The following is a 12,575-nucleotide window of genomic DNA, read 5'->3' on the forward strand; positions in this document are numbered from 1 at the left end:
AACCCAGGGCCAACCGCACCAGCATATGGTCTCACAAGGGGTCTGAGGATCTCATCTCGGTACCTAATGAATCAAATCAAATCAAATTTATTTATATAGCCCTTCGTACATCAGCTGATATCTCAAAGTGCTGTACAGAAACCCAGCCTAAAACCCCAAACAGCAAGCAATGCAGGTGTAGAAGCACGGTGGCTAGGAAAAACTCCCTAGAAAGGCCAAAACCTAGGAAGAAACCTAGAGAGGAACCAGGCTATGTGGGGTGGCCAGTCCTCTTCTGGCTGTGCCGGGTGGAGATTATAACAGAACATGGCCAAGATGTTCAAATGTTCATAAATGACCAGCATGGTCAAATAATAATAAGGCAGAACAGTTGAAACTGGAGCAGCAGCACGGCCAGGTGGACTGGGGACAGCAAGGAGTCATCATGTCAGGTAGTCCTGAGGCATGGTCCTAGGGCTCAGGTCCTCCGAGAGAGAGAAAGAAAGAGAGAAAGAGGTAATTAGAGAGAACACGCTTAAATTCACACAGGACACCGAATAGGACAGGAGAAGTACTCCAGATATAACAAACTGACCCTAGCCCCCCGACACATAAACTACTGGAGCATAAATACTGGAGGCTGAGACAGGAGGGGTCAGGAGACACTGTGGCCCCATCCGAGGACACCCCACAGGGCCAAAAAGGAAGGATATAACCCCACCCAATTTGCCAAAGCACAGCCCCCACACCACTAGAGGGATATATTCAACCACCAACTTACCATCCTGAGCCAAGGCCGAGTATAGCCCACAAAGATCTCCCCCACGGCACATCCCAACCTAATGGCAGTCAGGCTACCTATGGAGAGCACATGGAGAGCTGTGCGGCCCCCTAAAGAAATGCCACCCCACACCATGACTGACCCATCGCCAAACCGGTCATGCTGGAGGATGTTGCAGGCAGCAGAACGTTCTTCACGGCATCTCCAGACTCTGTCACATCTGTCTTATGTGCTCAATGTGAACCTGCTTTCATCTGTGAAGAGCACAGGGCGCCAGTGGCGAATTTGCCAATCTTGGTGTTCTCTGGCAAATGCCAAACGTCCTGCACGGTGTTGGGCTGTAAGCACAACCCCCACCTGTGGACGTCGGGCCCTCATACCACCCTCAAGGAGTCTGTTTCTGACCGTTTGAGCAGACACATGCACATTTGTGGCCTGCTGGAGGTCATTTTGCAGGGCTCTGGCAGTGCTCCTCCTGCTCCTCCTTGCACAAAGGCAGAGGTAGCGGTCCTGCTGCTGGGTTGTTGCCCTCAGACGGCCTCCTCCACGTCTCCTGATGTACTGGCCTGTCTCCTGGTAGCGCCTCCATGCTCTGGACACTACGCAGACAGACACAGCAAACCTTCTTGTCACAGCTCGCATTGATGTGCCATCCTGGATGAGCTGCACTACCTGAGCCACTTGTGTGGGTTGTAGACTCCGTCTCATGCTACCACTAGAGTGAAAGCACCGCCAGCATTCAAAAGTGACCAAAACATCAGCCAGGAAGCATAGGAACTGAGAAGTGGTCTGTGGTCACCACCTGCAGAACCACTCCTTTATTGGGGGTGTCTTGCTAATTTAATTGCCTGTAATTTCCACCTGTTGTCTATTCCATTTGCACAACAGCATGTGAAATTTATTGTCAATCAGTATTGCTTCCTAAGTGGACAGTTTGATTTCACAGAAGTGTGATTGACTTGGAGTTACATTATGTTGTTTAAGTGTTCCCTTTATTTTTTTGAGCAGTGTATATACATACACTGAGTGTACTAAACATTAGGAACTCAGCCTGAGACATGGATTGTGTATGTGTGCCATTTAGAGGGTGAATGGGCAAGACAAAATATTTAAGTGCCTTTGAATAGGGTATGGTAGTAGTTGCCAGGTGCATCTGTTTGAGTGTGTCAAGAACTGCAAAGCGGCTGAGTTTTTCACATTCAACAGTTTCCCATGTGTATCAAGAATGATCCACCACCCAAAGGACATACAGCCAACTTAACACTACGCTCTCCTCCTCTCACCTTTTCCCGCTTGTGGACTTCAGTGCACAACACATCAGCTGTCTGTGACCAGGCAAAAAAAACATTTCCAAGCCAAACAAACCTTCATATCATAACCACTAGTGATGCGTGGATTGACTCCTAATCCACACATCATTTAGGGTCATTAAATATGGTTGGGTGGGTGGCAGGCGGGTTGAAAAAGGACATTGTAATTCAAGAAGACAAAAGCTGTGAAAGGAGAGCCTGAAAATAAAGAGACCAGAAAAGTAATCTTCTGAAAATATTTGGTGAAGTGGTAAAAGAGGATGATAGCAGGGTCAGCTATATTATGTGTGATGATTGTGAAGAATACAAATCTGACAGTCACAAAACTGGACTTCAAATAGGCCTATGGCATGTCAAGGGAACTGTGGCCTACTGTTTAGATTAGTTACAGTTGAAGTCGGAACTTGTTTTTCAACCACTCCACAAATTTCTTGATTTAACAAACTATAGTTTTGGCAAATAGGTTAGGACATCTGCTTTGTGCATGACACAAGTCATTTTTCCAACAATTGTTTAGGGACATATTATTTCACTTATAATTCACTATATCACAATTCCAGTGGATCAGAAGTTTACATACATTAAGTTGACTGTCCCTTTAAACAGATTGGAAAATTCCAGAAAATTATGTCATGGCTTTAGAAGTTTCTGATAGGCTAATTGACATCATTTGAGTCAATTGGAGGTGTACCTGTGGATGTATTTCAAGGCCTACCTTCAAACTCAGTGCCTCTTTGCTTGACATCATGGGAAAATCAAAAGAAATCAGCCAAGTCTCAGAAAGAACATTGTAGACCTCCACTAGTCTGGTTCATCCTTGGGAGCAATTTCCAAATGCCTGAAGGTACCACGTTCATCTGTACAAACAATAGTAAGCAAGTATAAACACCATAGGACCACGCAGCCGTCATACCGCTCAGGAATGAGACGCGTTCTGTCTCCTAGAGATGAACGTACTTTGGTGTGAAAAGTGCAAATCAATCCCAGAACAACCACAAAGGACCTTGTGAAGATGCTGGAGGAAACAACAGGTAAAAAGGATCTATATCCACAGTAAAACGAGTCCTATATCGACATAACCTGAAAGGCCGCTCAGCAAGGAAGAAGCCACTGCTCCATACCCGCCATAAAAAAGCCAGACTACGGTTTGCAACTACACATGGGGACAAAGATCGTACTTTTTGGAGAAATGTAACAAAAATAGCCAAAATGACCATTGTTATGTTTGGAGGAAAAAGTGGGAGGCTTGCAAGCCGAAGAACGCCATCCCAACCGTGAAGCACCGGGGTGGCAGCATCATGTTGTGGGGGTGCTTTGCTGCAGGAGGGACTGGTGCACGTCACAAAATAGATGGCATCATGAGGGGGGGAAATTATGTGGATATATTGAAGCAACATCTCAAGACATCAGTCAGGAAGTTAAAGCTTGGTCGCAAATGGGTCTTCCAATTGGACAATGACCCCAAGCATACTTCCAAAGTTGTGGCAAAATGACTTAAGGACAACAAAGTCAAGGTATTGGAGTGGCCAAGCCCTGACCTCAATCCCATCTAAAATTTGTGGCCAGAACTGAAAAAGCATGTGCGAGCAAGGAGGCCTACAAACCTGACTCAGTTACACCAGCTATGTCAGGAGGAATGGGCCAAAATTCACCCAATTTATTAATGTGGGAAGCTTGTGGAAGGCCACCTGAAACGTTTGACCGAAGTTAAACCATTTAAAGGCAATGCTACCAAATACTAATGAGTGTATGTAAACTTCTAATCCACTGGGAATGTGATGAAAGAAATAAAAGCTGAAATAAATCATTCTCTCTACTATTATTTGGACATTTCACATTCCTAAAATGAAGTTGTGATCCTAACTGACCTAAAACAGGGAATTTTTACGAGGATTAAATGTCAGGAATAGTGAAAAACAAAGTTTAAATGTATTTGGCTAAGGTGTATGTAAACATCCGACTTCAATTGTAAATGGAAACTAAAATCTGGACATTGACTAACCAGAACTACCTGGTTTTTTGCAAACTCCAATAATGGTCGTCCCGTGCGAATCAACATCCCCGTGTTTTTAGATTAATGTCTGAGTTTGACAGTTGTTTCTCGCGATTTGAGCAAGAAAACAATAACTGATTCGATAAATTGAGCAAAGTGCTGCTCATGGCCTATATATGAAGGGTCTACATGTATCGACTTTTACAGTGAATGCCTTTGTTTATACGTTTTGTGCGAATGAATTGAAAATCACCAAATCCATCATTGGAAAATATGGCGACTATTTAATGCCACACTTGCTGTTAATAGATCGCAAAGTAGCATACATCTGAGCTAAACTTTTGGTACAAGTTCACTTTCTCATCCATAGCCTAAAAACGCATGTCAAGCGCAAGTTATCTGTTTAGCTCACACCTGAAGGCTGGGGGCATTTAGGACGTATTCTACTGCGGATAGCTAAAATATCCGAATGATTATGATCACACTTCCTCAATTCAAATATTAGGGCGACACTTTACCAAAGATGGTTTGGTATGGTTTAGAAACTTGGGAACCAAGCTCAAGTTATCAGCCTAGCCTGTCATCGCCTGGATTTCTTGAATAATCTTCACGCCTAGAAAAAAGCCGATAGGCTTCCGTCATAACTGTCAATTTATAGAAGAAAAAAAAGAAAGCATCACAGGGGGCAAAAAAACGAATCCCGTCTGAATCGTCCACCGGGATAACGGACATAAATAAATAAATAATAATTACATAACCGAGGTTCTCTAGTAATACTAGTCCCGTGAGAATAGGGCTATAGCTTTCATAATAACTCCTGCAGAATTAAGTATGTATTGCACTAAAATGATACACCAAACGTAGGCAATTTCTTTCTGCATCTTGAGATAATGCAATGCTCAATTAGATACCATCTGTAGAGGCGCTGTCTTCATCATAAAAGCCTCATAAAAACTGATAGTATTTTAACCACATCAAGTATGCATCGAAGCCGAACTGAAATCTTATCAGAAACACGTTGGGCCGTTTTCACAGGTTTATTTTTCCTGACAATCTGTCAAACTGATGTCATTTGAAGATTTTACACAGAAAATCTGTCCCGTTATTTATTTATTGTATTTTTTCCCCAAGTACCTAAACGTCTTCACCAATGTCAACTAAATCGAAGTATTCATTCTATCGATCTATTACGTTATTCTACTGAGCTAGGGTATAGTTAGTATTCTAGAGCAACATAATGGCAAAAGAGAAGCTACAATGTATCTAATTATAAACAAGTTGATTAATAGCATACCAAAACGTCGGACGTTATAAGTTGAAACATATCTATATCAGGCAACAAAAAATAAAACCCTGCACCCCCTGTCAAAAAAATCGTTCTGCAGTCTTTGACTGTAGCCAATAGCGCATTTCCTATATGAACTATAGGGTTAGGGTTGGGAGTGGGCTTCAGAATGTCTTTTTTTTCTTCATGAGCATGGCCTTATTTCTATTACAGCATATTGGATGACTTTCATTCATATTCCATTCACCCAGTTCAATGTAACATTGATAGGTTTAGGCTACTACATGATACTCAAGGTGACAGACAGTTACACATGGACAGACAGTGAGTGACACATTCAATACCGCCTTGCACACTCTTCCCTGCATCTAGCTGATCTAATGTGTAATCATTCGTCCAACAGTTGCAAACGAGAGTTTCCATTGGACAAATTCAGGTATGTTTATCCCCGTTTCGTTCCATTTGCTTCCGTTTAAATAATCGTTTTTCAACAGAATGGTCAGAATGAATACAGAATGTATCACCAATAAACACAGTTCACTTTCACAGTGTGTTTTAATCAATGATTTGATGGCGTAAATATATTTAGTAGTCTTATCTAAAAAGGATAACTTTTTTCAATGTTTTACTATTTAAAAATAAATAAATAAAAGTCCTCCCCTTCCTCCTCTGAGGAACCTCCACTGGTGTGATGAGGTCAGATGTGATGTATACTAGTCTCAATGAAAGTCTTAGAATGAAAAGTCCCATTTCGTGTTTATTAAACATAAATAAGTGTTAAATACACCAACATACACCTGTCTCAACTACAAATCTGTATGATAAACTACATTTATTTTCTCATTAAGTGTCTTTGGAAAGAAATTAAGTAGTTGAATGGCATTTGTGAACATCATATATCCAACGCAGTACAAACACAATATGTAACAGACTTTTTAGGCTTATAAATGTCTGGATGCAATATTCTACCCAGGAATATTCAACACTATTACTCTCATTATTCCAAATGCATCAGCTGACAAAAATGACAATTCATGGTTGTCTTTAATTCAGGGTTTGAGTGGTATGGTTACTTTCTATGTTATAGAGTGGAATGGTTTTCTATTGGTGTGTCCTGAGGTAGCTCCTCTCTGAGAATCTCTTCCCACAGTGTGTACAGGCGAACAGCCACTCTCCCGTGTGGACCTTGAGGTGCATCTTCAGCTGGTGCTGGCTGGAGAATCTCTTCTCACAATGGGGTCAGCTGGAGGATTTCTCCCTTGTGTGGACTCTCTGGTGCCTCTTCAGGTTGCCAGCATGGGCAAAGTGCATGTGACACTGGGTACAGCTGAAGGGTTCCTCCTCATTGTGGACACCCCTATGCCTGATAAGGTTACTCAGGAAGGAGAAGCTCTTGTAACACAGCTTACACTTGAAGGGCCTCTCCTTGGTGTGAACGGTCTGGTGTTGCTTCACATAGTTTGCCTCAGAGAAGCGCTTCCCACACGTGGGGCAGGCATACGGTTTGTCGGCGTCCGTCCTAATGCGTTGCTTCCCACGTTGTGACCCAGAGGAGGTAGAAGCAGGAGCCATCACCCTCAGGTCGTTAGTCTTTGAGCTCCCTCCTTGACCTCTAGCCATTGTTTGGGTGTTGTTGAGATTGGGTGCCGTGTTATAGGCTAGGTACCTCTTGTGGTGAACACCCATCCTGACCCTGTCTGTATTGGTGGGGTAACCATGAGGTAACTGAGGAAGGCTAGACCCAGGCCTCCTATGAACCCAGTCATTAGGCATTAGATGAGACCCTGAAGGACAAGACAGACTTCCTGTTAGACTACCCCCAAGGGGTTCACTCACCACTGTTTGTGAAGGCTGAAGCCCAGGTTGACCTTCTCTGTTCATCATGGACACTGTGGTGTTTGTATCATAGGAACAGGAAGGTCTATCTCTATCTCTATCAGCCCCAGGCCCTGCTTCATCCCTGCACTGAGACTGTGAAGAGAAGGGTCTGGGCTGCAGACTGGATCCCTGACTGGAGCCTCTGTCTCTCTGATGACCACCAGGATTGAGGTTATTCAATCCACCTGTCCACTGGTTGTGCTCTGTGTGGTGGTGGAGTCTCTGTCCCTCACGGTTGGGTCCTGGTTCCAACTCGGGAAGGAAGAGCGACGGCTCCTGATCCAGGGTACTGATCCGGGGCCAGGGTGTGTGCCCAGCCGCCTCAGAGGTCCAGTGTCTCCAGCCAGCAACACCGGATATCAGCAGGTCCTCATGGACAGCAGACTGTAAACACAAATTGTACAGAAAAGCATAAAAGTTTATATAAGAAACTCTGCTGTACACACAGAAACATGATATTATAAAATGTTAACCACAGTCAAGCCCATATCTAACACTGTGATTGAAGTACCTAACAATATGGAGCCTTTGGGGTTTATTATAAAACAATTCCGTATGTGTTGAATCAAGAATGAAGTATAATGTTCTGGTTAGACTGAGATAAGGGAAACTCAGTCCCTGCAATGATACAAAAATACCCAAGTCAGTCAGCACAGAGTCAATTTTGTATTTAATTTCACAAAATGATCATACACTAAGACAACTTGAAGTATAGTACTTTTATTGCACAAAACGATACGTGACAAATATAATAACTTTTTCACTATGGTAACACTTGACCTTTTCTGTAAATCTGGTACCCCGCTTTAAATGATTATTTTTTGAATACATTGGAAAAGGCTCAACATTACATAACACACAACTTCACATAAAGTAAACATTAATTAAGGCACCATAATTATCTCACTATAAAACACCAGTATCAACCTAAAGGGGGAAAATGTGTCACTCTTCATCAGTGAAGCATTTGTACAGACACCATCACACCAACCATCACCATATCATCTACTCTGCCTCATCATACTCATTCTTTCTTCAGTTCACCTCATCCAGTTCCCTCCTACATCCAAAACCAACAGAATTAACTACAAACATACTAGCTAGTACTACATAACATGTTACTATACTCTATACATGGGCCATGTGCATTTTCTGCTGATGTATCCTAAGGTAGCTCCTCTCGGAGAACCTCTTCCCGCAGTGCGTACAGGTGAACGGCCTCTCTCCCGTGTGGACCTTCAGGTGCATCTTCAGTTGGTGCTGGTGGGAGAACCTCTTCTCACACTGGGGGCAGCTGAAAGGTTTCTCCCCTGTGTGGACCCTCTGGTGTCTCTTCAGGTGGTGCTGATGGGAGAACCTCTTCTCACACAGTTGGCAGCCGAATGGTTTCTCCCCCGTGTGCATCCTCTGGTGGATCTCCACCTGTTTGGGGAAACTGAAGGCTTTCCCACAGAATGAACACGGGAAGCGCTTCTCTTTGCCACTGGATCTACTGATAACGTCACTACTACTGTCATTTGTCAATGGGCTGGTGCTGCCATTTAGTTTTGAGGCACTGGCATTGTCTGAGGTCTGGTTTAACATTAGGAAAGTGTGAGGAGGATGAAAGCCAGGAAGTGTCTGTGTTGTCGCAGGGTCCATGTTCCAGTTGATAGATCCTATAGAAGGCAGGCTGAAGGCAGCACCTGTTAGGGGGTTAACCTGAGGCATCAGTCTCTCTGAATCACAACTATTGGAGCAGGACGGAGCATCCCTACCCGAGTCTGTGTCTGTTCTCTCCCGCCTCATATGGACACCTCCCCGTCCCCGCAGACCAAATCTACGCCTCTCCCTGGTCACAGCCAGTCTGTTGTCATGGAGACTAAGATTGGTTGTTGTTTTGTGTCCCACTATCTGTTTCTGGTTAACAGTGTTGTTCCCCAGCCCAGAGTTGAGGACGCTGTCCCATCCACTGACCTCCACTATGTCACCTCTGGTCCTGGCCTGCTCAGTGATGTTGTTCCCTGGGCGCTTGACTGCACTGGTCTGGGTCTGGGAATCCAAGATGGGAGCCCAGTCTCCTCTGTTAGCCTCCAGCCAACCACCTGCAGGAAGAGGGTACAAAATAGACTTTACATGGCATAGAAAACTTTACATATGTTGTTTTTTTACCTGGTCAATCACCTGGTTATACATTATATACATCATACATTATAATGTGTGTTTTTATATGTAAACATAAATTGTATTTATGAATGAAGAAAAAAAAGAATAGCCAGGTGCATCACTATTCCCAGTGTAGATCTATTACTGTATGTAGGCTATATGTATTTCTCCCTTACCTTGCTCCCCCATCTTTAGTCCACTCGGCAGGTCAATACTATCTGGTCCGTCTTCTATTGTCTCCTCTTTGACCAGCAGCAGATCAGGCTTCCAATCCTCCATGTCTACTGACTGTAAGAGATACAGAGTGAGAGGATGTTGGATCAAGAAATCTGATATGAGCACCCTGCTATGGAGCATTTTCTGATTGGGCAATTAGGGATTGCTGTGAGTACTATGCAAACAGGTCAATTTATTTGATACTATGCAAACGTGTTAGTTGATTTGATTACTTGACACTCTTTAACAGTTTGATCATTTAAAAGGCATGGTCCCACACTTAAGACAAAATTCATCAAGACCTCATTAGTTAATTTGATTACTTGACAGTTGTGATGGATTTTTTTTTTTTTACCCAAATTTCGTGGTATCCAATTGGTAGTTACAGTCTTGTCTCATTGCTGCAACTCCCTTATGGACACGGGAGAGGTGAAGGTCGAGAGCCGTGTGTCCTCCGAAACACAACCCAACCAAGCTGCACTGCTTCTTGACACAATGCCCACTTAACCCGGAAGCCGGCCGCACCAATGTGTCGGAGGAAACACCGTGCACCTGACAACCGTGTCAGCGGGCACTTTGCCTGGCCCGCCACAGGAGTCGCTAGGACAAGGACATCTCTGTCGGCCAAACCCTCCCCTAACCCGGACGAGACCGGGCCAATTGTGCGCCGCCCCATGTGTCTCCCGGTCGCGGCCGACTGCGACAGACCCTGGACTCGAACCCAGGATCTCTAGTGGTACAGCTAGCACTGCCATGCAGTGCCTTAGACAACTGCGCCACTCGGAAGAGATGTTTGTGCATTTCTAATAACCAATTTCTGTGTTCATACAAGTGACTGACTGAACAAATCCTCACTATCAGTATCTGCAATTTGGCAGTACACTCAGAACTTTGTTTTGAGAACGAAAGGATATCTCAGTTTCAAGGTCTCAGCTTGTACAGAAGAAGCCTCGTGAGGTATTCGTCTGTCACATGCATGAACCAAACGTTAATGAGGAATTAATTATGAATGATGAATAAGCTAAATCATGCTAATATAACTTGCCTGCTTAAATATTTAAGACAACTAATGGGACTGCCCCGGTAGAGCTCACTTCAGACTGATACCTTATGTATCTAAGTTTGACTGACCTCTCAGCATGCTGGTAATAAACAATGATTAATTTAAGATTGACATTGAGTGTCCCATGTGTAGAATTTCCATGACACACACTTTAATGGTTTGACAATTCAAAGGCATGGTGACACAATTATTAAAACCTGGGCCTGTATCCACAAAGTCTCAGAGTAGGATTGCTGATCTAGGATCCTTCCATATAAATATTATTCACTATGCTCTAAAAGACTAAACTGATCCTAGATCAGCACTCATACTCTGAGTGGCTTTGTGGCTATGCCGCTGACCTAAAACCATTCAGACAGTAGTTCAGTGGGCTCACCTCAGTGAGACTGTGTGTGGTCCTGTGCTGCTCAGCTGGTTCCTCTGTGGGTTCAGGAGGAGGTGTAGTCTGATTGTCCTCCATGACCATGGTCCCCTCAGGGTTCCCCAGACCCTCCTCCCACCCCTCCTCCTTCACCAGCAGCACCTCTGGACCCTCCTCCTCCTGGATGAGAGGTGATACAGATTACACAGACATACACTCCCTCAGGTATGTACACACAGATAATAAACACACTTTCAACATGGAGTGTTTACCCATCCCCACTACATTTGAGTCCTGTACTGTAGTTATAGAATGACTTCATTGTTTTTAAACCCATCATGGTGGACATAAATATGATGTGGGTAAAAATAAGTCAGCTATGATAAGTCAAAAGTCATCAGACAAACCTGACAAAACTATTCTGATGTGTACAGTAGGTGTTTGTTGGTGTGTGGGTATCACAGAAGTTTGGTGGCACCTTAATTGGGGAGAACGGGCTTGTGTTAATGACTGGAGCGGAATAGGTGGAATGGTATAAAATACATCAAACACATGGTTTCCAGGTGTTTGACATCATTCCATTTGCCATTCTCCTCTCAGCAGTCTGCTGTGGTAGGTATGTGTAGGTATATTTAGTAAGTGCAAAATGTATATTGGGTAAAACGTCATGTTTATGCAGAATATGGTGAGATCAGAAGTGATGTATACTAAAGAGTCTCAATGACAGTCTTGGAATGAAAAGTCACATTTTGTGTTTATTAAACATAAACGAGTTCTAAATACACCATATGAAAACCACACATACACATGTCACAGGAACAAATCTGTATTTACTCGATAAACTGCATTTCTTTTCTCATTAAAAGTGTCTTGGGAATTTTTTGGGTAGTTGAAAGGAAGTAATGGATTTAACATCAAATGTACAGTACAAACACAATATGAAACTGACTCATTAGGCTTATATATGCCTTATATATCACACAATGTCTGGATACTATATTCTACCAAGGAATATTCAACACTGAAATCTGTTACTCTCATTATTCCTTGTTCAGCCTCATGCTTCAACACTCTTAGTTATTGCGGAAATTGACCCACTACTGCTGTTTACTTTGTGCATCGAAGTCAGAGATCATCAACTAGATTCAGCTGTGGGCCGATATCTTTCTTGCAGATGGTCAAGGGGCCGGAACATAATTATAATTTGTAGACTGAAAATTGAAGGCAAGAAGCCCAAACAGATATAATATTTGACAAATATATAATCATTTCAAAACTTGCTTAAATTTGTATACGATCACATATCTTTCTATTAAACATGGGAAAACTCAGGAACAGATTTCCAAAATTAAAATCAATTGGAACTGATTTGCTGGTGTTTTATGTCCAACAATAAAAAGAAATACGAATGTATTCGTTTTAAATTGCTTAGATAACTGAACCGCGAGCCGCCAGTTGGTGAACCCGGATCTACATCATCTCGCTGAGTCTACCTTTACGTAGTGTTGAATATTCTACCCAGGAATATTCAACACTGAAATCTGTTACTCTTGTTAATCCAAAT

The 12,575-nt window shown here is 43.1% G+C and overlaps 2 protein-coding genes across 13 annotated transcripts in view; one reads left to right on the forward strand and one right to left on the reverse strand.

The window, feature by feature from the left end:
- Nucleotides 1-12,575, forward strand: part of LOC109901251 (zinc finger protein 583-like) — an 880,650-nt gene that overhangs the window by 280,530 nt on the left and 587,545 nt on the right. The window lies entirely within an intron of this gene.
- The window catches only part of LOC109901169 (zinc finger protein 629-like), a 247,635-nt gene continuing 241,147 nt past the window's right edge, over nt 6,088-12,575 (reverse strand). The window contains exons 4-7 of one of the 3 annotated variants that reach the window (XM_031836503.1): nt 11,027-11,191; nt 9,548-9,659; nt 9,183-9,310; nt 6,088-7,610 (exon numbers count right to left, since the gene is read on the reverse strand). In XM_031836503.1, the coding sequence (XP_031692363.1) occupies nt 6,588-7,610; nt 9,183-9,310; nt 9,548-9,659; nt 11,027-11,191 (1,428 nt within the window). In that variant the 3' untranslated portion in view covers nt 6,088-6,587. Of the gene's footprint in view, nt 7,611-7,879; nt 9,311-9,547; nt 9,660-11,026; nt 11,192-12,575 lie in introns of those variants that run through there. The other 2 variants (XM_031836505.1, XM_031836504.1) reach the window with 2 other exon arrangements.

Source organism: Oncorhynchus kisutch, linkage group LG12 (assembly GCF_002021735.2).
Source record: "Oncorhynchus kisutch isolate 150728-3 linkage group LG12, Okis_V2, whole genome shotgun sequence".
Taxonomy (NCBI): domain Eukaryota; kingdom Metazoa; phylum Chordata; class Actinopteri; order Salmoniformes; family Salmonidae; genus Oncorhynchus; species Oncorhynchus kisutch.